Below are 27,644 nucleotides of genomic sequence, written 5' to 3' on the forward strand. Positions count from 1 at the left end.
AGGTTACACCACCATTTCTGGTTGTCTTCTAGTTTGTGATGTCAGTGTTCATATATATGTTTCTTAACATTCAAAAAGTGAATGTTAAAAAGTTTGACCGGTATAAAGTGATCCAGAAGAGTAAAGAGCTCATCTCCTGCATGCACCAGGCTCTTTCCTCAGATACAACCCTGGCACCAGTTTCCTGTGTGGCGCAACAGAGTTGGTCCCTGAGTATGCAAAAATACACACACTTAAAACTATACATGACACAGCTTTTTCTATTTTGAATTTAATAATGAACTTTGGAGCTCTTTCCATGTCAGTTTTTTTAAGAGGCTTTTTTCATATGGGTGTGTCAGAATTTATTTCCTGCCAATGGAAAGACCTTTTGGTGTTGACCAAAGCCCAAATATTAATGGATATTTGTCTTTTTCCCAGTTTTTGCACTAGCAAGAGAGCAGTCAGTATTCTTGTCTTTGTATAAAGGGATCCTGACTACCTACAGCTGAATCCCAGCGACCTAGAGCAACCTGCTTAGCCTCAGTCTTTTCTATTGAAAATATTGACTGACCTTGAAGATTTGTTGTAAACAGTCAATGAGATGGCACATGACCGCATGTAACATAGCGCACATGCACAGCAGGTGACCACTGTAGCACCTGTGTCCCGAGGACATGTATGTCCTTTCAGCTTGAAATAGATGTAAGTCACTAATATCTTTTTTTTTTTTTTGCTATACATACATGGACATCCTGCAGTTATAGTTGTGTAAATGCTAAGTAAAAGGGTGTGTGTACTTTTAATTTTGTACATATGGCCAAGTTTTCTCTCTGACTCAGTTTGGATTCTCCCATAAACAAACCCTGAGACAAACACAGCTAGTTTATTTGGGAGGTGAAACAAGCGAACACCAACAGGAGATGAGAAATTGAGGCAGAAAAGGTGGGGGGCCCCAGGAAGGCACGCTGTCAAGCAAGCAAGGGCGGTGGCATCCTCAGCTTTACCCCTGGGGAAGCCTGGGAGCTGCTCTCCGGGGATGGAGGGAGCTGGGCATTTGACCATCAGCTCCCATCAGTCATTGACTTAAGAGGTATTAATTCTTTGTCCTGAGCAAAGTTGCTTATGCTAATAGTTAGTTTGGAAGCCTTTTCAGTGTTGCTTTTTCTGAACAAACTTTTGATATAATTGCCTTCAGTCTGTGTGTGAGTCTTGGTGTGTGTGTGTGTGTGTGTGTGTGTGTGTGTGTGTGTGTGTGTGTGTGTAGTGTGCTGGGGACTGTATCCAGGGCCTTGAACATGCTAATTATCCACTCTGTCACTCAGCTGCAGCCCCACCCCCAGCCCTAGCCCCCAGGATTTTTTTTATCCATTTCTAATTTAAAATGTTTTATGGTGAAGTATTTAAAGCAAAAAAACATGTGCCACATCTACTTTTCTCTCTAAGCGACTGTCAATGCAATCAAGTTCCCTAGAGCGTCCTGTTGTAAATTCATGTGGCATCGCCTTTAATCTACGTGTTAACTTGGAGGGGTTTTCTTCTTTGACTTGTATGGTCACAACAGATCTGTCTTAGTCAGTTCAGGTTGCTGTTACAGAACAAGTACTACAGGCTGGACGGCTTAAGCAGCAGAATTTTATTTTCATAAGTCTGGAGGCTGGGGAAGCCCCAGGTCAAGAGCCTGCACATCTGGTGTCGGGGGAGGTCTCAGTTCCTGGTTTACAAACAGCGCCTCCTCCTTATGTCCTCATGTATGGGCGAGTGGGGAAAAAGGATGGGAGGTGGCGGGGGGAGAGAGATGGAGAGATTTTGTGTCTTTATAAGCACACAGATCCCACCTATCTCCAGATCCCGCTGCACTCACCTGGGCTTCATCCCCTGCCCCTGAGAGGCCTGAAGCTTGAGTCCACAGTGAGGTTTGATGCCTGCTGGCTCATGCTCAGGCTTCTCTTCTTCTGTTAGAACTTGACAGTATTTTTTTTTACATGTATCATTAGTACCTCAGGACCTCTTCAGCAAGACCCTTTTTTTCTTTCCATACTTCTAGTTAGAATACTCATCTATCTACTTAGAATGTGTGACATTTGTGTGGGCTTCCTTAAGGTCTTGGAACTTTCCTACTTACGTTCCTCTGCAGGTAGACGATCAGGACACACACTGGTCTTTGGCTTTTCTTCTTTTCTTCTCTTCCTTTTCTCTTAATCGCTTGTTTTCCTGCCCATTGTGTATTACGTGCAATCACTAAAACCGTGTTGGGTAAGAAAGGAGGTTGGGTTGCCTTCTAATGTGCGTTCTGTAAGGCTGAGATCAATTCCCCTGGGTTTCCTTTTTTTTTTTTTTTTAATTTTATTTAAGGAGAAAAAGGAAAAAAAAGCAGAGAAAGGGTACAAGTTATACAGAATTTCAGAAAAATAATAAACAGTAGGAAATCACTAATTAATGGATTACATATTGTCATCTTAGAAATATTTGTTCAAGTTACAAAATTAAAGCATATATAGTGGACATTCAAACAGTGAGACCAAACAGTTCTGTTCAATGATCCAACAAAACTCAGTAATATCATTGTCTGTCTTATACACTTATATATACATGCAGTTATATCGTTTAGAGCGCTTTCTTTTCCTCTCTTTTGTACAATGACTATTACACATTTTGGGTTTTATTGCTCCCACAGTTCTTATTACTTTTTTTTGGAAGAGAGTAAAACCAAATGTGATAGAACAGAACAGAGTCGGTCAAATCAAAAGGGTGGACATAATAGATAATGTAAAAACATAATACAAGGTGATCAACAATGGTTACCATAATGCCTCCTGCTATCTCTAATGGAATTGCCTATATCATCAGTTACAATAAAATTGAACAAAACAGTAAAGAACGAAACCAACAAAACCAAAACATTGGAGACATTACAGGTCTTCAAAAGTAGGTAATAGTCAACCAGAATGGGCATCATAATGAATCCCACTATCTTCACAGCTGTTGCCTATACTTTCGAACCTGGTACTATCAAGCAAAACAGAATAGAGGAACATCAGTCAAAACAAGATGGTGAGAGCAATACAGGGCTTCAAATCAAGTTAATAGAAAATCTAAATGGGTTACTATAATATATCCTGCTATTTTTTAATTTATTTTTCCCTTAATTAAAAGGATAAAAATAAAAAAGTAAATAATAAAATGGAGATTGAGATAAAAGAGGGCATAACAACAAAACAGCACAGAAAAAAACATAACCATTTAAGCAAAATAGTGTTTTACCACAAGATAATACAGGGTATTTAGAATCATCTAACAGAAAATGAACAATGGTTTCTGTATAATCTCTCAGCCCAGTTCGTTCTTGGGTCAGCAGGGCATATCTCCTCTCTTGCTTAGGATTCCTCACTCCGCACCATTCCTGGATTCTAAGCTGGGTCTTTCAGAGAGCCTCCGTAGCTGCTGCTATCTGTCCGCCATGTTCTCCCCTAAAGCCCCTGGGTTTCCTTTTAAGAAGTATGTTTCTCTGTTTTATTATGGTTATGTTTTTGTTGTTGTTGTTTTGTTATTTTTGCAGTACTGGAGATTGAACCCAGCGCCTTCACACTGAACTTCATGTCTGGCCCTTTTTAAATATTTTATTTTGAAACAGGGTCTCCCTAAGACACTAAGGTGTCCAGGCTGGACTCAAATTTGCACTCATCCTGCCTCAGCCTCCCAGAATGCTGTAATTACAAGGTCTACCATGAACCAAGAACATCTACCATGAACCAAGAAGCCAGGTAAGTGTTTCTTCCTCACCTTCCCCCTCCTGTCCTTTTTCCTCCCATCTACTCCTCATTCCGCTCCTGCTTCCAAGACCACTCCCTACTCAGCACTGCCTCCCGGGGCTGCCCAGACCACGAACCTGCCCTGGGCCCCATGCAGCATGAGAATGAAAATTACATATCGGATACAGAAAGTCAAGAGGGGCCTTCACAAATGGTGAAGTGAAGGCACAGAGAGAGAAGAAACTGGCTTTTAAGGTCATACAATGAATGTATTTGCTGGATTATGCCACAGTAACAAATAGCCCCTAAAGTTCCAGTAGCTCATCCACCAAAAGCTAGCATTTCCTCTTCCTACTTCTTTTCTATCATAAGTGGACTGGGAGCTGTAGTGTACATCATGGTCTCCTGGACTCAAGCTAAAGAAATAGCCATACTCTGGAAAACTCCTGGTTCCTGAAGCATGCCCTGAAAAGAGAGAACATGGTAAATCACACTTTGTCTCTTAAAATATTTGCACAAATATGACCGATGTCACTTTTGAGCCTATGACACTGGCCAAAGTTTACAGTCATGCTCAGTCAAGGGAGTGCGGTAGTATGACCCTATCAAGAGCCCTGCAAGACACGGTAGCTGTGACCAGCCCCAATGTCCTCCTCAGAGAATCAGTAAAAGAGCTGGCTTAGGAACTCTCTTCTGCTTGTGGCCAAGGATCTTTCCCCTGTAATTCTCTGCCCACAAAGGTGTTTCTTGTGGGAGTTACAATGACTTTTTCTCCCATGGACAGTTATCCGTAGAAAGCTTGATGTCAAGAGGTTGGGACACCAGTGGTAGAAACAGAGGCGTGTGTTAGAATGCCTGGAGGAGACCAAACTCGAGGATAAGGAATGCCCCAGAAACCACACCACCCAGGAACCCTTTACTGTGCCCCCTTGGATGGCTTCTTTATGGTGACAGTATGAACTTTGGACACCAGATCCAGAAAACAAGACATGTCCTACACTGTGGCCACATCCTTTTTCCAGGATCACCTGAAGTCTGGGTGCTTGCCCGTGCCTGGCTCCACTTGGGCACCAAGGCCATGGAAATTTGCTGGTCTTAGTTCTTGTCCTGGCTCTGCCATAGCCTTCATGCACATCTCTTCCTCTTTCTTGTCCTGAGTCTTCCCATCTATTCGTGGGGACAGTGAACTACTTGAGAATAGTAGATATGAGCTTAGTTCATGAATTAAAAATCCCTGTATGAGCAAGGAGCTATTAATCTACTAGTTAAATCAGAGAGGTTTAATTCTATTCAGTTCACTGGATGTTGTTTGGGAACCTTATATGTACCCAGCACTAAGAGAACAAGATGATGAGGGACACCAGCATCCTTGGCTACAAAATAGAAACTGAGTCAAGAGCTCTCCAATAGTCTCAGCATGCAAAACGTAGGAACACGTGTACACACACATGCATATTCACCCATTGCAGTTGGAGAGAGGGACCAAAAGGGCCAAGATGCTCTATAGGCCTCTGATGGGATGGAGGGCAGAGCCAGGATCGAAGCCCTAGGGCAGATAGTGGAAGTTGGAAAGGCTGGCTCCTTCATAAGCCTCCAGTTCCTTCAATTAGAGGTAGACTCTGGAATTGCAAGGATTAGAGAAGACATACAAAACACTTACAGCCATGCCTAGCATGCACTTCATTGTGTATGCTGCTATTATTAAGGAAATAGTACCAGAAAGTCTGTATGGCAATGTTGCAGCATATTCCAGTTTACAAGAACTATGATTTATTTAGCCAATCTGCAATTGTTGGATGTTCATATTGCATCCAATTTTTTTTTGTCTTTTTCCTTTTTATCGGTACTGGGGATCAAACTCACGACTGTCTGCTTGCAAGGCAGGTGCTTATGCCGCTGAACTAAAACCCCAGCCCCCAATTGCATCCAATTTTTAACCATTATAAATAACCTTGCCATGAACATCTTCATAATCAAAAATTATGTGTACATCCATGACTGTTTCCTGAGGTTAGAGTCTTAGAAATGCAACTGCTGGACCAAAGGAAGTGCATAATGCTTGGGCTTTTGCCATGCAAATGCCCTTTGCCCTCTATCTACTCCAACTGGCAGGTTGTTTGAAAGTTCCAGTTTAAAAGGGGAGGATTAGTTTAGAAAAGAGACGGTTTATATCAGTTGAGATTAGGTTCACCATGAGATCCACAGAGCCTTAAACAGCAGGGGTTTAAAGAGAATAGAAGTGCGTTTTTCTGCCATGTAATAGAGGTTCAAAGAAGAGAGTCTGGGAAAAGAGGATGACTCTCTCCTACACCTCAGCACTGCCCAAAATTTAGCCACTCTACTGATATTTCAACCAACAGGAAGAAATAGAATAAAATAAAATACAGATGCCACTTCCTTCAGCCAAAATTTAATTGTACAAGTGTATCTAACTATGAGAGAAGCTGGAAAATCAGGTGTATTCTAGGTGACCAAGGGATATCAGAGGTTGTAGTACTGCAGAAGAGGACAAATTAGGGCAGGTCAGTGGGAGCCTGTGCCATGAAATAAGCTCAGACTGAGTGGCACAAACAATCCATGGAAACAAGACTCCATCCTCAGGAGACCATGCACAGGGGATGCACTAGAGCCTTCCAGAGAGCAGGGGCCAGGTAGCAATGGCAGAGGCGTCAGGACCCCATACAGACGACATTTACTGCCTGTCTTCTGCTGCTCAGTGTTGGGGCAGGTTCTTGACTGTACCTCAACTCATTGTTCCTTCAGCTCAGCTGTCTGTGAGCTCACCTGTCCCCTAGCAGGTCTCCCTTCACCTCACCTGCCTGCCCTATCTCTGCAGGGCAGCTCCTCATGGACCCAGACAGCCTCCATCTGGGCAACAAGAACCTGTGTGGCTGGCTTGTGCGGCTGCTCAGCACAAAGCAGGAATGGCTAAGAGCCAAGATGAAGTTCTTCCTACCTGACGTGGATCTGGCCTCCAGCGATGAGGTGCCGGACCTTGAGCAGAGGGTCATCCTGCGGCTGAGAGAGCTGCAGGCCCAAGGACCAACTATCTGGCAGTCATTCATCCACTGCGTGTGCATGGAGCTAGAGGTGCCTCTGGATGTGGAGGTGCCACTGCTGAGCACTTGGGGCCAGGATGATGGTAAGGGCAAGGAGAAGGGAGCAAAGCAACCAACACAGCCCCTGTGACACTGAGCTGGTGGGATGGTGGGAGACCCAGGGCCCACACATCACACCAAGAGGGCACAACAAAGCCAGAAACAAAAGTTCCTATTTCTGGGCACTTCCCAGTGCAAATTCCCCAGTGCTACAAAACCAAGTGGTGCCTGGAGACTCTCCTGCTGCCTGTCCCATTGCTCTGGGAGCCCAGAGGCAAAAAAGAAAAACTGATGTGACTTCTTCCAGCCAGAAAAACCAAGCAGCTGGTGATGCACGAGAGGCTTCTTCTTGCAACACACTCAAAAGCAATGACAGAGAGGGACCTCTGACCTCTAATGAGAGGCAGCAGGTTTAACTCTGTGCAGTTCAGGGGCATTGCTTGTACACCTTCTGTTTGCCCAGCACTGTGGGAAACGCAGGACATTTAGAGGCATCCTTGATAGCAAGTAGGAACTTAGTCAAGAGCTCTACTGTGACCAAGTGTGAGAAAAGCAGGCATGATATGCAGGCACTTGCAAACACAATGGAATGTGTGTAAACACATATTCACACTCATGCAAGTGTGCAAGCATGCATAAATATACACATGCACATCCATAGATACACAATCAACTCTTCCCCAACAGCTAGCTAGCAAGTAACTATTTCTCCCTTGAGGGCACTCTCCCTGAGCTCGGGGCCTGAGCAGACACCAGGCCAGAGCTGCCGAAGAGTCACGCCACATTCCCACACATGTCCTGTTACATCTTCTCTTGCAGAGTTTGCAAGGCTGCTGGAAACCGGAGATGAGAGTCAGTCTGGATCTCAGCTCCACCATGGTGAGGCCCGGGGCTAAGGAATGGGAAAAAATGATGGACACTGCTAAGTTCCCGTACCCTCACCTCCGGTACTGTGCATTGAGCCCAAGGCCTTTGCACTAAGCTACATCCCAAGCCCTTACTTGTATTTTGAGAAAGGGTCTCTTTAAATTTCCCAGGCTGGGTTTAAATCCTCCAGCCTCAGCCTCCCAGAGTGCTGGAATTAACAGTGTGCACCACCACACCTGGCTTCCCGTCATAACCTGGAGGAGGCTGGTGGTGGATGGTGACAGCCATTTCCTCCTCTGCACATGGACCTGCCTGCTCCTGGTGTGTGATCAGGGCACAGTACCCTGCCTGTTCCTAAGGATCTAACTGCCACCCTCAGGAGAGTCTACAGTGTCAACCCTGGGTTGTCTCCGAATGCCCTGGCTGGCTGCACCCCAGGAAGCCTGCCCTCAGTTCCTACCCCTAGCCTGGTCTTCCAGTGCCCCAGTCAGGCTCTACTAAGAAGGCCTTTACTCTGCTCCCCATCAGAGTAAAGCGCCTCTGCTCTCCATCCCTGGGAGCCACTGGTTATTTTCTGATAGAGCTCGGAGGGGTCAGTGATCGGTTGGCAGCTAACTGACTGTCAGCCTCCTCCCAATCTCAGTACCACTGGGTTCAGCAGTCATGCCCCAGGGAACCTCAGCTCCCCCAAACTTCAGACTGTGTGTCCGGGTTCCTGGTTCCCTCCAACCCTTTCACTGAGCTGGTAATTGCCATGTAGCCGTGACTGAGGCTGACTGAAACTCAATGGTGAGTCTCTGGAAAATATGGGACTTGTTAAAATATTCTCAGACAGGTTCCAGCCTCTCCCCACATTTTGCAAACAGGGCCCTAACTCTATGTGCTCTGATTGGACCTTGCAGCTGGCTTAGGAGACACTATTTCCTTTCTTTCTCAGGGGAGGTGTAACTGGGACCCAGGATCTTTGCACTGAGCTACTTTCCCATCTCTTTATTATCATTTTTTTTGAAATAGTGCCTCACTAAGTGCACATCCTGCCTCAGCCACCCAGAGTTATAGGCACTTCCCTTCTTAAAATTTTCTCCAGTCCTCCTTCCTTTCTTGTTGCCGGCATTCCTCTCTCTTATTTTCCTTCTGCCTTTTCTAGAAAGGCATTAAAGAGATTCCAAAAATCTGTGCAACTACACAGGACTCGTGACACTACTCAGGTCACTGACATTACTCAGGACACTGAGAAATGGGGTCGACACAGACCTGACTCAGGAGGTGGATTGCAGGTCTGGCCAAGCCTTAGAAGTGACCTCCACAGACCTTGGTTCTTCCTGGGTGGAGAGACAGCTGCATAGTCCTGAGTATTTCCAGGGTTGTGGGCCGCAGGCTTGCTATCTGCACCCAGGTCGGAAGATGCCTGGGCTCAGAGCTTCTGTCCCTGAAAACCTCTCCAAAGCAGGCGCTGGTGTAGATGCAGCCTTTGCCTGCTACCTGCCTTCTCACAGCTCTGGAATGCAGACACACAGACACATGTGTCTGCCAGCTCCTGTTTGTGGAATGGAGCACCCCGAGGTGCTGCCCAGAGCTCCCAGTTAACACTTCCCTTTCCTTCACTCTTTCCAGGCCTCAAGCGTCCCTGTCAGAGCTGTGAGTCCTCGCCCCGCCAGAAGCACTGCAGGAAACATCGGCTAGGTGGGTCCAGGACGGGGAGTGATCCAACACGGGATTAAACTGCTCTGGGGCCCAGTCCACATTCTGTAGCCAGTCCCCCGATGACAAACTTTCAGGGCCCAGTGATACTTGTCCAGGAGAGAAGGCTTGGAGTCCTGGGTGGGCAGAGGAAAGAAAAGGCTCCCCACAAGCTGCAAGGAGCTTCTCCAGAGGTGGTTCAGCAGGAAGAGCTGGAAGTAAGGCTCTTCTAGGGGTACCCTCTCTCAAGGATGCAGGAGCCTCGGGGTGACTGACATGACCTCAGAGGGTAGCAGGGATACAGAGTGATGGAGACGCCTGGGAGAACTCCCTGGAGCACAAGTCCTGGGAGCCCGCAGGAAAGAGGGGTTAGGGTAGCCAGGCCAACAGGAAAAGAAGAGAAGGGACCTCTCTCATTCTCCACTGTTATCCAGGTGGTCCTTGTCATTGACCCGTTGCCCCACTCTCTAGAAGCACACACATGCACACGCACATGCACACGCACACATGCACACGTGTACACACACACACACACACACACACACAGTCTGTGAACCAGAGCATAGTAGAGGATTCCTTTTATGCCAATCTGGTCACTATCTCAGTCCCCTGGTCTCTGACAGTAGCTCCCATCCTTCCCTGTGCCACCTGGGACCTTACCCTGACCCAGAAATGAAGAGGTTATTATGTGGCACTGCAGGGCCAGGTCAGCCAGTGCCTACACCCACAGTTCATTAGTGCCCATTCTGGGGCAGCACAGAACCGGAACTCTCAGCAAGGGCACAGGTTGTTCCAATAAGAAACAATAAGATGTCACCAAGGAAGTCTCCTCCCATTCCCTACCTCACTGAAAGCTTCATCTCATTAACGGTGTTGCTTTAATGAGCAAATAGGGCCATGATCCCATGTGCCCACCCCACACCTACCACAGCCTATGCTGCTGTGGAACCAGTTCCTTCTGGGAGCCTTATACACACACAGCCGAGGATGCAAGCAGAGGCCTGGGGGCTCTTGCTTTCATGATATCTCCCTATGCCTTTGCAGAGTTGGCCCAGAACTACCTGAAGCTCCTGAGAACCTCTGCCCTGACGCACTATGGTGATGGACTCTCTGGGCCAGGGAAGATCTATGTTCCCCCAATCCTGCAGTGGAGCCGGGCCACTGTGTCCTTAGACACTCAGGGGGGTGCCATTACGGGGGACCCCAAGATAGAAGATGGCAGTGATGTGAGCATCCAGGACCTCTTCAACTTCAAGACCCCTAAAAGCTCGCGAGTGACAGTTCTCTTGGGGAAGGCAGGCATGGGCAAGACCACTCTGGCCCGGTGGCTTAGCCACAAGTGGGCTGATGGGCATCTGGACAACTTCCAGGCCCTATTTCTTTTTGAATTCCGCCAACTCAACTTGATCACACATTTCTTGACATTGCCTCAGCTCCTTTTTGATCTGTATTTGAGACCAGAATCAGGCCCCGATGTTGTTTTCCAGTACCTGGAAGAAAATGCCAACCAAGTCCTGCTGATATTTGATGGGCTGGATGAGGCCCTCTACCCCTGTTCCAGCATGGAGACTGTGGGGCCCAATGACACCGGTCTGGCCCTTACCCTCTTCTCCAGCCTCTGCCGTGGGACCCTCCTGCCAGGTTGCTGGGTGATGGCCACCTCTCGACCTGGGAAGCTGCCCGCCTGCCTGCCTACGGAGGCGGCCATGGTCCACATGTGGGGCTTTGACCAGCTGCGGGTGGAGGAGTATGTGAATCACTACTTCAGTGACCAGCCATCTCAGGAGGTGGCCCTCACAGAATTGCTGGCAAACAGACATCTCCGGAGCATGTGTGTGGTGCCAGCACTGTGCCACTTGGCCTGCCTCTGCCTGCACCATCTGCTCCCTGCAAGCCTCCCAGACCAGTCTGTAGCCTCCCTCCTGCCCACCATGACCCAGCTCTACATGCAGATGCTCCTTACCTGCAGCCCACTTCCTGCCAAACTCCTGGTAGGCCTCGGAGAGGTAGCCCTGAGTGGCCTGGAGACCGGGAAAGTCATCTTCTATGATAGTGACATCCCCCAACCCGTGATGGCCTTCGGTGCTACCCACCACCTCCTGACCTCCTTCTGTGTCTGCACAGGCCCTGGGCACCAGGAAACAGGTTATGCCTTTGTCCACTTCAGCCTGCAGGAATTTTTCGCTGCCATATACCTGATGACCAGTCCCATAGTGGACAAGGACATTCTTGCCCGCCATGTCATCCTCAATTCCCCCTGGGTGCTGCGGACCAAAGCTAGACTGGGCCTCACAGATCACCTCCCCACCTTCCTGGCAGGGCTGGCATCCTATACCTGCCGTCCTTTCCTCAGCCAGGTGGCCCAGCAGGATGAGACCTGGGTGGGCACCAGGCAGGCTGCTGTTGTACAGCTGCTGAGAAAGTTAGCCACCCGTAAACTCAAGGGACCAAAAGTGGTACAGCTGTGTCACTGTGTGGCCGAGACTCAGGAACCTGAACTGGCTGGTCTCACTGCCCAGAGTCTCCCCTACCAACTGCCCTTCCACAATTTTCCACTGACTTACGCAGACCTGGCTGCCTTGACCAGTGTTCTGGAGCACAGGGCTACCCCCATCCAACTGGAGTTTGAAGGCTGCCCGCTGGAGCCGCACTGCCCTGAGGCTCTGGTAGGCTGTACGCAAGTGGAGACTCTCAGGTGAGTAAGAATGAAGGAGGACAGAGAGGACATGGGAGGGAACTTGGTTTTCAGGAGAGCAGAGGCCACCAGTCTGACTAGAGACTGCATTTTGATCTTAAATGTCAGAACAGAGCAGCCCTGAGCCCTTTACGCTGGGACCCAGTGAGGCAGCTCTGTGTCTCAACAGGACTGTCAGGATCCAGCTGGAGCCTCCTTCTGCCTGTGTTTTCTGTGGCTTTTGTGGTTTCTCTTTGTTGGTCATGAATCTCTTCTGGTCCCAGTTATGCTGCTCGAGGCTGTTTGACTTTGGGCAGCTTAGATAACCTCTCAACAGGAGAGGTTGTTCATCCCTAAAATGAGTCACTTTGAGGCTGAGATAGAATAGGCACAGAGCAAAGGCTCTGTGTTTGCAATAGCTAGAGAAAAGCAAGGCTGCAATGAAAGAAACTTCCTCAGATGGAAGCGCTCATTCACAAAAATTGTATTTCTCTCATGGCAAAGTGAAAGCTAAGTCCAAGTTGGTGGCATGGTATAGGTCTACGAGGTCAGGTAGGGACCCAGGGCCCTACTCTTATGGCTCTAGCATCCCTTGTGTATTCTATCTGCACGGTCAAAGCTGAGTCATGGGTAACCTGGGCTCTGGCCTGAGGGAAGGGACAGGGTGAGAGTGGAGGCGCATTCACTCTGTTAAATGTTAGGCTTAAAAGTAAGACACATCCTTCAAAGTCACATTGGTGAGAATGTGGTCCCAGGCCACTCTGAGTTGCCTGGAAGGCTGGAAATGATGTCTCTGGCTGGAAAACCATGTTATCAGCCAACCTCTGTTTCTATAGATAAAGTACAAAGATGGGTTCTTTAGATGAAATTGTCTCTGCTGCAATCTGTAGTTGTTAGGGCCACAACTATAGTGACAATAACTGCTTCTAGATTAAACCTCATTTAATAGAGGAAACGTTGGTGATGGCCCCTGAGCCCTGATGAACACTGATCCTGGGCCACTTTGCTTCTTGCCATGCAGCTTTAAGAGCAGAAAGTGTGGGGACACCTTTGCAGAAGTCCTCTCCAGGAGCTTGCCAACCATGGGAAGCCTGAAGAAGCTGGGGTGAGCCAGGGCTTGAAACCAAGAAGGCCCTTCAGCTGAGGATGCCTGTCACTCCTTCCTTTCCTCTGTCCTACACAGGACAGATTCCTGGCCTAACTTCTGTCCCACCTGTACTCCTCCCCACCATCTTTGCTTACCCTATAGGTTAGCAGGAAGTAAGATCACTGCCCGAGGCATCAGCCACCTGGTGCAGGCTTTGTCCCTCTGCCCACAGCTGGAAGAGCTCAGGTGAGTGGTCTCCAGAAGGACTCATTCTTTGGAAGAAGGGGCTATTTATCAGCTCCCAGGTCAGCCCTGAAGCCTGAACTGGTTCTGCCTAGTTTCCCAGTACCAAATTCTGTCTTACTTTTTACTCATTGCTGAGACAAAATACCTGATGCCCAAAGTTGGGAAAGGAAAGGCTTATTTCTTACAGTTTTTGGAGGTTTCAGTCCATACTCAGTTGGTTAGAGAGCAGGGTGGCATGGCAGGGCCGCAGTTCATGGCAGCTGCAAACAGCAAGGCGGAAACTGGCAAGAGAGCGAGACAGGCCTTCTTCCTGTCATTACATTGTATTCTGGCATCAATCCAAGCTCTAGACAATGAGCCAATCACAAATGCCAAATGCAAGCACATGAGGCCTGGGGGCCACCGACATAAATCATGACGCTGATCATTGAGAGTGATCTTAGTCTTTTCTGTCTTTACCCAGCATTGTTTCCAATTAATCACCACACCTCAACTCCTTTGTCTCTCCAGCTAGGGACACAGGCAGGGCTGAGTTTTGCACCCCACTTGGTAAGTGGAAAAGGAGAAGTGAGAGAGGAGAGTGCTTGTCCTGGGGGTCTAGGTGAGTGAAGGCTAGAACTGAGGCTAGAAGTAGGACCTCCTGTATCCCTGTCTAGACTGTTCATCACCCGCAGACCGACAGACCCTGATGTGGTTGGGCCCCAGCCACATCCCCAGTACGAGTCCTGGGAGCAGGCTACTGAGTCTCATGCTACTTGATAAGACCCGTACATCTCGATCCCTTGGGCCACCAGGCAGAAACTCCCCTATGGGGACTGAAATGAAGTCAGCATTTCCTCATAGCATGTTTGTTGGACCTCAGGAAATATGTCACCCACTCTTCCTGAGTCCTTATCTTGTATCTCTGGCATGAAGGTGACCATGATGGTCACCTGCCAATTGGTGAACCCAGAGGGCCCATCTGGGGCTGAAGGATTGAGCCTCCATTTAAATACAGTTTGCAGGACAACCAGCTCAAGGACCAGGAGGTGCTGAGCGTTGTGGAGATAATGCCCAGCCTGCCTCGGCTCCAGAAGCTTGAGTAAGGAGTCTTCCACTCCCATCAGCCCAGCCCTTCTCTTGGCCTGAGTCACCCCTCCCTTGCAAACCATGGATCAGCGATCCGCTCCTGACACTTTTGCTGTAATCGTGCAGCCTGAGCCACAGCAGCTTCTCCATATCAAGCCTATTCTACCTGGTGAAGGTGGCAGTCACATGTCCTACTGTCCAGACCCTGCAGGTCAGGTGAGTAGAAGGAAGGGGATCTTCACCTTTAAGATTTTGCCAAAATGGAAAGGTGGGGGGGGGGATAGGAGGAGGTTTATAGTCCGCAAGGTCTACATATGTGTGCTCAGGTCTGTTTTATTCAAAATGGAAACTCCAGAGCCTGACTCACACCTAGGGTCTGGTAATGGATGGATGGATGGGTGCATGGATGGATAGATGGATGAGCGGATGCATAGGTAAATGGATGAATGTAAGGATAAAAGGATAAATGGAGGTGGAAATCCAGTCCAGGAAGCATAAACTGAAAGAATGGGTCCCCCGCCTGTCGCTCTCCGTGGTGCTGAAGTCGAGTCACATGTTTGGATCACCGCGTAGGTTAGTTGTGGTGCTCTTTACTCCTAAAACAATTACAGCTCCCAGCCCTTTATTTATTTTTTATTTTGAGACAGTGTCTCTTTAAATTGCTCAGATTGAGCTCCAACTTGCTACCTTCCTGTCTCAGCTTCCCAGAATGCTGTGATTTCAGGCACTTATTACCACACTCAGTTTACAACTCCTAATTTAAAACTCACAGCATTATTATTTTCTATTTCTTGTAAGAAATTGCTTTCCTGACTTTTTAAATACACTTCTGAAGAATTCAACAAGCACCTAAGATTTTGCATGCCTGAGTTGGAAAATTTTTGACAGTTCTCTTATGCTTCTTTGTCAATTATAAATCAGCTTTCACTGTTTGTGGCAGGCGAGGGCAATGTTCATGGCTTGGCTCTGACCCTTTAGGGAGGCAGACCTCGTCTTCCTTCTTTCCCCGTCCACAGAGACAGCTGAGGATCTACAAAGGTAAGGTGTCACTGCTCACATGTTATGGGAGGTGATCTGGTTCAGACAGTTGAGAGGAGCGTGACCAGGAAAGCCCAGGAAGAGCTGGAACATGGATTCTTCCTTCTCTGCCATGCCAAGGAATGAATTACTACACAGAGATGTGAAAGAACTTCCTTTTTTTGAGACAAGGTTCACAATGTAGTTCAGGCTGGCTTTGAATTAACTATGTAGCCCACACTGGCCTTGAACTCAATGGGATCCTCCTGCCTCAGCCTCCTGAGTTCTGGGATTACAACAGTGCACCACCACACCCTGTTGGGGACGGGTTTTAATTTCCCCTAAGATTTTCCCCTAAGACTGACCTCCTTCAGTCGCTATGCAGAGGGACAATCCTCAAAGGCTCAGAGTGAGCAAAACCCTGAGGCAAGACAGGGGGAGACACTGTTAGCTTGGCATCACTATATGAAGAAATTCTGGGAAAACTCTTAGAGTTGGGGGGGAAAAAGAGAGGGTAATGATGGTACCTGCATCTTAGGGTCATTGTGAGAATTACGTAAATGTTTCACGCATTGCTGACATGCAGACAGCACTCAAAGGAACGCTGTTCCAGCTCTGCCTGGATTTCCACTTTGCTATTCTCGAATGGGTGGAGAAAGGGAAACCTCTTTCCCCTGAAAGAACGTCCCTTCTGCACTCCCCACTCTTCACCCTGGTTGAACTGCATAGACAGAGGACACTCTAGGTCAGTGCAGTGGCATTAGGTTCAATCCTCAGTGCTGAAAAAAATAAAATAAATTTAAATTAGGTGAAATGAAGTCAAAATGCTCATCAGGGACATTTGCCACATGCTTCAAGTGCTCAATGACCACAGCCATGGTATGGGTGAAGAACTCTTGCTTCATCTCAGGGAGCTCTGCCAGCCAGGAACAGCCTCGGATCTGTGAAATCTGGCTATGTATCCTGGCTTCCCTGCACCCAGCTCAGCCTCCTACCACCAGGACCCACCTACACACAATTCCTGCCATTCTTCTCTCACACAGAAGCCATAAGTCATGGAAGCCACCATGTCATAGACACTGGTGGCTTCTGTTTATTAAGCTTCCCCCTTGTGCCTCTGCTGGCACTTGAACACATACCTGCTGCATTCAGCCCTTAAGGGACTCTATGTGCTAACAGTTGTCACCCACCTTGAGGAAGAGGATGTGGAAGCTCCAGTGGGTGAAGTGACTTGCCAAGGCCACATGGTTACATCTGTCGGAGGCAGAATTTGAGCAGAGGTTCCCTTTGACCTCAAATCTTCTGCTCCTGCCACTCTGCTGAATCTCACTTTGAGCACCTTGAAGCAACCATCCCTGCGGCTCACTCACTGTGGGGTGCCGCAGGGGCCCTCAGCCCTGAGAGGTCCAGAGAAAGGCCTGCTCTATCAGACCTTGGCTCCTGAGCCCAGGCCAGTATTTGATTTGTTCCTACCAGAGCTCCAGACCTACCAGAAAAAGACAGCCAGAGGAAAGAGTCCCAGAGCAGAACCCTGGTCCTCAGGTACTACAGTGGGGTCTCCTTCCTTAAGGAGAGAGGTGATGTTGGGGGAGGCTCCTTCCCAAGAGAGGTATAGCAGGGTGAGGGAGAAAGGGAAGGGCAGTCACGGGGAAGAGCAGGACATGAATAAGTCACCTGACTTGACTCAGGAGCATGTCATACAGCCAAAGCTACTGAGGAACAGGCCTTCACTCTGTGCTGGGTACAGCCCTCAGTGTTCTGTGCCCATTGCCTCTTATCAGACTTCTGGAAGCTGTAGGGAAGACATTTATTATTCCCATACGAAAGAGCAGGAGACTGAGTCTTAGATTGGTTAGTGCCTTGCCCAGGATGTCCCAGCTACTGAGACACATGCAATCCCCAGACTTGTAAGTTTCCCCTAGCCCTCAAAGCTGAAGGGGACATGACACATGTCCCTCTGCCTCCACCCCTACTCCAGGCTCCAGAAATGTCAGCTCAGGGTCCACCACGCGGAGGTCCTCGTAGAGCTGCTCCGGGAAGTCCCTCGGCTGGAGGAAGTGGAGTGAGTGACTGGGGAAGCCCTGGGGCACAAACTGGGGTGGGGCGGAGACCTTGATAGGTGGGAGTGGACTGAACTTGGGCCTCGATTTAGAAGGAGGTGAGAGGGCACTGCCCCATACAGAACATGGGGCTCCAGGTAACAAGAACACCTGTCACCATCAGTGCTTGTGCCAATGTTCTGAGAGGTTCTTGTGTGCCCATCTCAGTTAGTGCTCTCATTTCATGATGTAAGCACTGTCACTGACCACATGTTATAGAGGAGGAAGCAAAACCACGGAAGGTAAGTTTGTTCAAGATGAATCTGACAGAAAGCGAGAGGCCAGGAAGCAAGCCCAGACAATCTGGCCTGCAGCCGCATCCCCACAGCCACTGCCAGCCCTGTCCCTGAGGTCTGCAGAGAACCTCACTACACCTACTCCAGCCACTGGGCAGGGCCAAGGAGAGCAGGACGTGGGTGGGGACTGGTGGGGGTCCTGCAGCAGCAAGCAGAAACACCAGAACGACACCCGGGATTCGGAGATTTATCTACATCAATGGGCACTGATCAGGACCGTACCCAGAATATCTGGTGGTCTAGGGTTTATGTGGGACAAGCAAGCAGGAAGCACAGAGGCAAAATGGCTTGCCAAGTGGGGACTGGCTCATAAAGTGTGCATCACAGGGGCCAGCTGTTTCTAAGAGACAGAAGCCACCAGGACTGGAAGAGAACCATTACCTGAGCAACTAAGTATACTGGCTGAAGTGCATTGGCAGGGCTGTGGGGTGCCATGGTCCTGCTGTGTTTCCTGGAGGCCACCACCAGCATAGTCCAGGAAATCTTCCAGTGGGCATAAAGGGGGGACAATAGAATGCTGTTGTCGTGGGCGAGGTGGACAGGGCGCAGTCTGCCTTGGTGGTCAGCTGTTGGTTCTCGATCTTGACCCTTTGGGAGAACCAGGACGGATAGAGGACATTAAATATGTCTGCCTACCTGACCACCACCATTAAGGCTGCCCCTCCCCTGTGCCCCCACCTGAAGCAGTGAGTGTCACCCCATCTGGTCACATAGATGGGACACCTCCCAACTCCTTGGTCTTCCCCATGGTCAGCCCATCCTGGATGGACTTAAATAGCTTTCAGAACCATCTCCTCTCTCCGTTCTCTTCGCCCTCCTCACAGTCCCAACTGCTCCCATCTGTCACCTGGTTGTCCCACCAGCTTCCTCACTGACCTCTCTGCTTCACCTCCATTACCTCCACCTCGCAAAGTGAGTTGAAGTTCTGCTGGTCCTTCATTCCTGTGGCTCAAGATAGAGCCCAGATCCTAAATCCTGTGTAGTTCAGAACTCTACCCCTACTGCTCCCCAAGTCCCATTTTACTCTTACACCCCCATTCAATCTCCAGTCCAGACATACTGAGTCCCTTTTTGGTGCTTGTGTGCTATGCCACAGGACCTTTGAACATGCTGTTCCTACTATTGGAAACACTACTCCCCATGTCTCTTCTACCCCTTACCTGCTGAACTCCGAGTTTTTCTTAAAAAAAAAAAAAAAAAGCACAAATTTCAAGAAAGCCTTTCCTGACACCCCACTAGGTCAGCTGTAATCATAGAATTTATCACAAGATGCCATTGTGCCATTGCTCACCTCTGAGCAAGTGCTTTAACCATTCTGTGCCTCAGTGTATCCATCAGTAAGATGATAGGGTTGTTGTGAGGATAGAAGTAGGGTTGTTGTGAGGATAAAATGTGCGAGTTGCAGAAGCCCCCAGGCCAGTGATGGTGAGCTTTTGAAGACTGGATGCCCTAAGTGCCATCCTGAGCCCACCTATTCATCCCAGAGTCCCAGCACTGCAGTTAAACCTGAACAGCGAGGTTTTAGTTTAGAAAAAGCAACTCATACAACTCATGACATCATCACAGAGAGGGCTCTGCATGCTTGCTGGGGCGCCAGTGCCATAGGTGCACCGTCACAGCCTTAGGCCACGCTGGGTATGGTGTATGCAGCTGTCGCCTTTAGCTAACGTGAAGGTTCATGGTGGGAGTGATGCCTGAGTGGTCAGGGGCTGTGGGCGGGTGTGGGTTCAGGGGAGACCCTGTCCTTGCAGTATAGGGCAGCAGGCTCTCCTGTCTCAGCCTCTCAGGGAACCAGCTGGAAGATGAAGGTTGTCGAGTCCTGGTGGAAGCTGCGTCCCATCTGCACATCACCGGGAAGCTGGAGTGAGTTGCTCCCCCACCTCTGGTGATTGAGAGGGTCCCAGAAAGCCCCACCTGGTCCCTGCCAGCCCTGGTTCCCTCACCTGCCATTGGTAGTGACCATGCTGATCAGCCGGCCACCCTGCATTCTCCAGATCCCTCAGAGATGGTTTGACCATGCCTTGCCTTTGCCTCTGCTCTGAGCTTCTGACAGTCCCAGCTCTGTGTCCCCTCACACGTGGGGAGTCGTATTCACAGTCATTGGTGGCTTGCTTCCGTTTCATCCCTGAAGTGGGAAAGGGGTGTTACACTGCGCAGAAGTGAGACATGGGGTGCGTGGGTGTTGGGGTGTTGGATTAGGACATTGAAGTAGGAAATGGGGGTACAATTCTAGGGGTGAAAGAGTGGGTGTTGGGGTGCCGAGAAGGGAAGGAGGAGTATGAGGCTGCTGAGTATATTGTGGTTCTTCCCGGAGGGGAGACAGAGCTAGTGTTTGGATGGGAGCGGAGTGTTGGGATGTTAGGATCACACTTGGGCTGGAGTTAGAGGAGCACTGAGGTTGTGTAAATTTGGGGTCTTGGCTTTGACTCTGCCACTTATTGGCTTTATGGACCCGGGAACGTGATGGAATGTCCCCTGGCCTCAGTTTCTCTGTTTGTAAAATGGGATTCCATGGGGCTATATATGTACAAAGTCCTTAATACACAGCCTAGTCCATCAGAATCAAAAGATGGTGGTTATTGTACAGATCAGGAAACTGAGGTTCAGATAAAGGGGAGCCCTCAGCCAGTTCTTCTAGATTGAGCAGGAGAACTTGATTGAGCCCAGGGTGCAGGTCATGTGTCTCTTAGCACAGCCACACAGGCCAGGATCCTTTAGGAACCCAGGAGTGTCATCCAGTAAGCTGTTACACCAAGAGCAGCGACAGGAGCCTGCTGATGAGCCTTCTCTCCTCCTCTCCCCAGCCTCAGCGACAACCACCTCTCTGTGGATGGGGTGTCCTGTGTGCTAAGGGCTGTGAACTCATGCGAGAGCCTAGCAGAGCTGCATATCAGGTGGGACCCTTGACAGTCCTGTCACTCTCATCCCAAACTAGAGCCCTGGGCTCTCCCATCATCCCCTCTAAAGTTCTCCGAATTCTTTCTGAGCCCAGGCCTCAGGGACAGACCTCTAGAAAATATCGTTGGCACCCTGCCCGGCCCCTGTCCTGGCTGGTGCACCTCTGCCCAGCTGCCGTGGGCACCGGCTCCTCAGGTGAGCTGTGGGGCTGTTCGGGGCCAGAGACACCTGGGCGGGTTACACCAGGAGCTGCAGAGTCAGAGTAGAAAGCACAACTCTCCAGCTGTGCCTCTGCAGGGACAAACTGTGTAGAGTCCTTTGCATCCCAGAGCTCCCTGGGACCAGGCCTGGGACCTGTGCCACCCAGTTTTCCACACCCCTTTACAGTTTTCTCCTGAAAGCAATATCACATGCACAAGTGAACAAGGAGCCCCACCTAGGACAGAGCCCAACCTTATTTCCATAGGTTTCACTGTTTAGTATAGGGATCTGGGGACAAGTGTGACTCAGTGTCCATGCAGTGCCCGTTGGAGGCATTTGCTTAGAGGAAGTTCCTGCCTTACACACCTCACAGAAGGAGAAGCTGGGCTCACACATGAGGTAGACTAGAGACCTTGGTTCACGTTATATGAAGACTCAGTAAAGGCCCTAAGTGGGTCCTAAATGACACTGTGTTCACTTCTAGGAACTTATCCTAACCAAGTCGTCATGATAGCGTGAACGTGTGTAACCATAGGCATGCTCACCCAGGGTTGGTTACAACAGGAAAAACTGGAATACTATGTGCTTTTAACGCGGCAGACAGGATATTAGTTAAATAAGCTGTTACTTACAGAAAAAAACGTAACCATGCAACCATGAAAAGATGATAATAGATACATTTTTAATATGAAGGGATGACTATGGTATATTAAGTAAACACAAAACTTTTGATAATCATCTGTATAGTAAAGCTTTTCAAACATACTCAGAGGTAGAGAAAATTGTAAACTCTGTTCCCTTCAACAATGATCAATTATTACTAATTATAACTTGCCAGCCTAATTTCCTGTTTCTTGAGAGCTGCAAAAGAAACTTTTAAAAGAGAATCTGTCAAGTCTCATCTTTTAAAGAAAAAGAGTAATTACATTAAAAAGCTAGTGATCTGAAAGACCCATCCCAAAAGGTTAAGATTGATCACAGAGATTTATGTGGTGCAATCAAAATCGATGGTGAATGTTTACATACTTAAAAGTATTACAGTAAAAGACATATTGCCATGAGTGGCCCACAGAATACTCGCCCTCGCTTCCCACACGCTGATCCATCTTCGCCATTTTGTGAAAGCAGTTCTGGAAGTCTTCTGCCATGAATGTCTTCACGAGGTATGATTAAAATATGATCTAGTGAACACAGCTGCCGAGCTCCGCCCAGTGGAAAGGCAGGCTGGTGAAAAACGTCAGGACGCGTCCTTCCTCCTCCACCTGACACACCAGATCTGGCACAGGCAACTTCTGACTCTTCCAAAGGCAAAATGACCATGTAAACATTTTAAATCGATCCAGGACACCAAGGCAGCCACAGCGTCACAACTAACTAACAAGACTCACATAAGAGGACTTCAGAACTACTTCAGAAAGTGGCAAGAGCGATGGAATAAGAGTGTTTGAAGTAGAGTGATCCAAGGAGGATTCATGGCAATACCTTTAACTGTAATAAATTTTTTTAAAAATGTAAACATTCATCATTTCAACCCCATACCATACTCCGGTTATGTGAAAGCCAGCAGCCCAAGCCCAGAGTGCTTGGAGCCCAAGAACGACTGATGGACAGAGGCAGGAGGATCGCCTCCTGAGGCCCAGACCAGGGAGAAGGCAGCAGACTCTTTTCCACAGACTTGCCTTGAATCAAGGGCTTCCGTGGCAGTAGATGCATTTATAGAATCCATGGTAGAAAGACCTCAGGCCTCTTAAGCCAGAGGAAATAGGAAAAAAGAGGAAGGGCCAGCTGCTGGGCTGGGGTGGGGCTTGTTTCCATGGGGTCCCTTCACGCAGAGGTCAGACCAGGCATGGGGCAGCAGGGACAAGGTGACCTGCTTGGAACCTCTCTTCTCTCCGCAGCCTGCTGCAGAAGACGGTGGTGCTTATGTTTGCCCAAGAGGCAGATGAGCGGCAGGGGACCCAGGAGAGGTAGGACCCCCAGGCACCACTCCTCTCTGGCTCAGGTATCCTCCCTGACCTCACCTATGTGCAGCGGGGTCAGCTGCCAGGGAGGACGGTGAATTCCTGATGGAGCAGAAGTGAGGAGAGGGGACAGCGATGCAGCTTAAGGGGAGACGGCTGGAAGAGAGCGGCCTCTCTGTTTCGTGGCCTGAAGAGACCCCTGAGGTGTAGGATGTGGATGACATGCTGGGATGGGGCTGGGATTGCCAGACTGTGATGTTAGGGAGCCTCCAGCCTAAACTCAGAAGATTCCCTGGCTTGTAGCTCTGATGACGGTCAGAACTTCTGGCTCCCTTTGGCAGGAGGACACTTTAGAGGGTGTTTGCCTTCTCCAGGCTACCCTCCTGGATTGCCCCAGCCCAGTATTTGGGCAAAGATTCGGGTCTTTGCTCCTTGATGTCCTCCCACAATTTCCTCTAAAAGGTTTGGACTTTGAAGGTTTGGCTAGTGGTGGGGCTGACATCTCCAGTGTCACTGATGATGATGATAAAATTAATGGTAATAGACGCCAAGGATAATGGAGCATTTTCTATGTGTGTACCAAACACTGAACTAAGACAATTCAGATAAATATTACCTCACTGAGAGGTTGGGTGACTTATCCCCTGTCACATACCAGGCCAAGTGGGAACTGAGATCACACTGACTCCAGGCTGAGTAAGGGTTGACTGGTGACAGGTGAGGAGGGGATGGACTTTGGAGACAGGGGATCAGACGTTTGCTGGAGGGTCTTAGTGTGTGTGTCCCTGCAGGGCTGCATTTCTTGATGATCTCACATCCTCGACAGACTCTGAGCCACCCCGAGGGATCAGGTACAGTGATGGCCTGGCACATGGGGTTCCAGCTTATCCCCAAGCCTCCAGCCCCAAGCACACATGTTCCTTAGGGTCACCGTGCCCTGCAGTGTCCAGGAGCTGGGTGCTGGCTTCCCTGCTTCCTCCTTCCTGCTTAGCCCACCCCAGGCAGGACACCCCGTTGGTCACCTTCCCTGGGCTCCCCAAGCCCAAAAAGCACAAGAGTTGAAGGGACACTTAGGGGGAGAGGGTAGCCCTTCCAACCTCGCCTGGGGCCTCGCTGGGGCTCAGCCTGGTCCCTGCAGGCTTCCCACCCACCCGCCTCCTGTTCTGTGCCTCTAGCTCTGTCCCATCACCTACATCTCATAGTTTCTTTCTCTACTCCCCTTAGACTTTTTGTCTGGCTTCCTGTCTGTCTCATCTCTGACTCTCTCTGCCCCTGTGTGATATCCTGTTGATATTTGTTTATGTCGAACCCTCTTGCCTGTCTGTCTTTCTGTCCTTCTGGATACTAGATGTCCCAAGGTCCCTCTTCCCCTGGAAGCCTGTCTCTCTAGATCTGGAGTGACAGGTGGCTGTCACCTCTGTGCAACAGGCAGGTGGTGCAGAGCTGTGTATCTGCCCCTCTGCAGGCTGACACATTGCGGTTTCTTGGCCAAGCACCTAGAAGAACTCTGTAAGGCACTGGAAGGAAGCCACCACCTTGCCCGCCACGGTCACCTCGAGTGAGTGTTTGCACCTTGGTAGGCAGCATGTGGGACAATCAGAGTTCCTCAGTGTTAGTGCATTAGTGTTTCACTTTGGGGGCCCTTTGGTGCTTTTGTAGGGATTGAATCCAGGGCCTTCACACTGCGCTATATATCCCCAGCCCTTTTTTATTTTGAGGAATGGTCTCACTAAGTTACCCAGGCTGGGCTGAAATTTTCAATCCTACTCCCTCAGCCTCCCAGAGTGCCAAGATTCTATTTGATTTTTAAGATTGAAGTCAGCAGTTCTTTCTCTCCTGAAGTGAGAGAATCTGATGAATGATTCCCCCCTTGACTATGCACCCCCACCCTCTGAAGCCCACACTGATCCACTAGGAGTCCATGAATCTCACAGAACAGCCTCGATGGGACGGGCTGAGCACTGTTCACGTGGTCCAGGCTGTGTCCTGGTCTCAGAAGAAACTGGGAGGGCTAGGGCAGAGGAACCAGAACCATGCTGCTGCTGAGCCCACTGGGCCTCTGCTGACCTCTCCTTTCCCTTTTCAGCTTCTCAGGCAACGCTCTAAGGGACGAAGGGACCGCACTGCTGGCCCAGCTGCTCCCAGGGCTGGGGCCCCTGCAGTCCTTGAAGTAAGTGGCCACCTGGCAGAGCCCCTGGGGTGGTCTTCTGCAGGGTAAGTGGGAGCACTGTGTCACCTTGCCCCTCCTGGTTATACTAAAGATGCTGTGAGAAAACGCATGTGAACCTTTGGGCCCAGTCCCTGACCGGGGCAGGGTGACAGCTCCGTACAGGGCAACAGCTGTCTGTGCACATTAGAGCAAGCAACAGCGCCCTTCACAGAGACTCTGGCCTTGTGACCCAGTGACCCAGCTGTTCTTTGTGCATCTACAGGCCTCCCTGGGCCACCAAAGGCAAAGTGGCCCCATGTTCCCCAGTGTTAAGGGAACATGGGGGCATTATGGGAAAAACTGTGGAAGCCTGGGGGCATAATGATTGGTGGCCAGCAGCTCTTCTGGCTTTGGGGTTCCAGGGCAGGATTGTTTGATGGGCCTTGGGTTGGGCAGTCAGGGAGGCTTTAGAGCAGAGAGGATACCAGGCAGGTGTGGTATCCCTGGGCTCCCCAAGCCCAAAAAGCACAAGAGTTGAAGGGACACTTAGGGGGAGAGGGTAGCCCTTCCAACCTCACCTGGGGCCTTGCTGGGGCTCAGCCTGGTCCCTGCAGGGGACCTGAAGAGGCAAAGTGTTCAACATGGAAGGGAGGCCATGGGAGGAGCTCAGGCACCCCAAACCTTGCCTTCACTAGACCAGAGTTCCTGGATCCTAAAAGGCCCCAGGTGCTTTTGGCTCCGACAGCTGCTGCTTCTCCCAAGGCTTTTTGGGCTGAAGCATGAGGAACCCTAGCAAGAGGTTGTGGCTCCTAGGTTTCAGGCCAGTTCTGCTACCTACTTACTGTGTGATCTCGGGGATGTTGTCAGCTCTCTGAGCCCTTGGTCTATCTAAGGGGTAGCTGTGGCCACTGCTTGTGGCTATAGGCCTGGAATAAGGGCCACAGCCTGAGGTCCTTCCTGCTTGGACAGTGCATCCAGAGGAAGCAGACAAGGAGAGGGTGTCGCCTTTGAGCCTGCTTGGGGCTGCACTTGCCCCAGTGGGAAAGCCTTTGCTCTGCAGGCAAATGACATGCAGGTAGAATTTATGGGCTCACCCCCATGTGGTCTTCTGAGTACCCTGAGTGCTGGCTGAACCAGTGCTGCGAGACCTTGGGCTCGAGGAGACAATTTAAATGGTGAATACAAAGCCCCATGGCAGATTGGCAGAGGGACCAGAAAAGAGGAGGATCTCTGTCCCTGCTTTTTGCACAGAGGCCCACATGTCTGTTTTGCAATGGGTCCACCACTTTCTTAGGTGGGGAGATGGAGCCCAGCTCTGGCCTAAAAGCACTCTTTGGGTCCACTCAGACCAAGGAACCACTGGAATCCGTCACCAATGACCTGTGTTGGCCTGTTACCCAGTTGCACTGTGAAGTTGGGAGGGGGCTTTCTGACCACCTGGGGCTCAGTGATTCCACCATCTGGAATCAGGGCCAGCCCCACCTGCCCAGTGCACTGACGCAGGGTGCTGGGTGCCCTCGTCAGTGTCACTCCTGTGATCTCCAGCCTCAGTGAGAATGACTTATCCCTGGATGCCGTGTTCCATTTGGCCCAGTGCCTGTCCACTCTGCAGTGGGTTTGCCACTTAGAGGTCAGGTGAGTGCACCTCTCTGTCCAGCCACACCCCCCATGCCATAAGCCATCAGCTCCCGCTTGGGGCCCTCCTTTGCCACGTCTCTACCTATCATCACCTAGTGTCCTGGGTATTACCAAGGGCAGTGAGCTTGTGACAGATGCCCACCAAATGAATGATTACATGGAAAGTGTGGCCTCAGAGACCCTCTCTCTTATGCACTCCCCAGGTTGTCCTTGGATACTTAAAGGCAAGTTTGGAGCTCCCCGGTGGCCCTTAGGGACTCAGGGACTTGCCCTAATTGTGAGATCACTGAAGGTGATGAACCCTAGAGGGCAGCCCCCGCCAGCCTGGCAGCTCCACGTGAGGGGCCTCCATGGTGTCAGGCGAGCACTGCCTGCCTCCCTTTGGGGTCCCCAAGAGTAGAGATGCCATGGTAGATGGGTCAGGCTTCCCTCCTTCCCCCTTGTGGAGCTGTGGGTGGCAAGTCCTTGAGCTTGTCCTGCCTTGTTATCCCTATCTATAAAGTGGGTCTAAGAATCATATCTTCCCTTGCAGTTGTGTTGTAAGATGGCAGTGGCTAACGGTGATGGTACACTGCATATGTGCCTTGATACACGTAGATTGCTCAATTGGCTGATTGTGATAACCGCTAAAACAGCAGGCCACCTCCCAGCCCTCATGGCCTGGCCAGGCCTGTCTCTCAGGGATTTGGGGGCGGGGGGGGGGCTCTTTGTCCTTTCTCAGACAGCTGCTTCCTCTTTGCTTCCAGCTTTGAGAGCCAGCACATCCTCCTGAGAGGTGACAAGAGAGGCAGGTGAGAAGGGGGTGTTCTGGGAAGCGGGCTTCCCTTTGCACTATGGTTCACTCAGCCCAAGAATAGAGTACTTGGTAGGGGGGTCCTGGAACACTGGAATTAATGCTGCATCTGTGGCTGCCCTGCTCCCACTCGCCATGTAA

The 27,644-nt window shown here is 49.9% G+C and overlaps 1 protein-coding gene across 5 annotated transcripts in view; it reads left to right on the plus strand.

The window, feature by feature from the left end:
* The window catches only part of Nlrc5 (NLR family CARD domain containing 5), a 75,252-nt gene that overhangs the window by 17,587 nt on the left and 30,021 nt on the right, over window positions 1-27,644 (plus strand). For 4 of the 5 annotated variants that reach the window (XR_010046976.1, XM_013154922.2, XM_063247361.1 and 1 more), the window contains exons 2-21: window positions 3,614-3,743; window positions 6,568-6,873; window positions 7,649-7,708; window positions 9,311-9,379; window positions 10,421-12,071; window positions 13,072-13,155; window positions 13,300-13,383; window positions 14,381-14,464; window positions 14,578-14,667; window positions 15,430-15,489; window positions 16,945-17,010; window positions 17,447-17,530; window positions 19,643-19,726; window positions 20,668-20,757; window positions 22,861-22,929; window positions 23,715-23,774; window positions 24,389-24,481; window positions 25,010-25,093; window positions 26,618-26,707; window positions 27,457-27,501. Coding sequence is in view for 4 of the 5 variants with exons in the window: in XM_013154922.2 (XP_013010376.1) it covers window positions 6,579-6,873; window positions 7,649-7,708; window positions 9,311-9,379; window positions 10,421-12,071; window positions 13,072-13,155; window positions 13,300-13,383; window positions 14,381-14,464; window positions 14,578-14,667; window positions 15,430-15,489; window positions 16,945-17,010; window positions 17,447-17,530; window positions 19,643-19,726; window positions 20,668-20,757; window positions 22,861-22,929; window positions 23,715-23,774; window positions 24,389-24,481; window positions 25,010-25,093; window positions 26,618-26,707; window positions 27,457-27,501 (3,242 nt within the window). In the remaining variant the exon portion in view is untranslated. Of the gene's footprint in view, window positions 1-2,966; window positions 3,034-3,613; window positions 3,744-6,567; window positions 6,874-7,648; window positions 7,709-9,310; window positions 9,380-10,420; window positions 12,072-13,071; window positions 13,156-13,299; window positions 13,384-14,380; window positions 14,465-14,577; window positions 14,668-15,429; window positions 15,490-16,944; window positions 17,011-17,446; window positions 17,531-19,642; window positions 19,727-20,667; window positions 20,758-22,860; window positions 22,930-23,714; window positions 23,775-24,388; window positions 24,482-25,009; window positions 25,094-26,617; window positions 26,708-27,456; window positions 27,502-27,644 lie in introns of those variants that run through there. The other variant, XM_063247359.1, reaches the window with a different exon arrangement.

The sequence above is a fragment of the Cavia porcellus genome, unplaced genomic scaffold (assembly GCF_034190915.1).
Source record: "Cavia porcellus strain 051 isolate PalLab524CR breed Dunkin Hartley unplaced genomic scaffold, mCavPor4.1 scaffold_4, whole genome shotgun sequence".
In the NCBI taxonomy this organism is placed as follows: domain Eukaryota; kingdom Metazoa; phylum Chordata; class Mammalia; order Rodentia; family Caviidae; genus Cavia; species Cavia porcellus.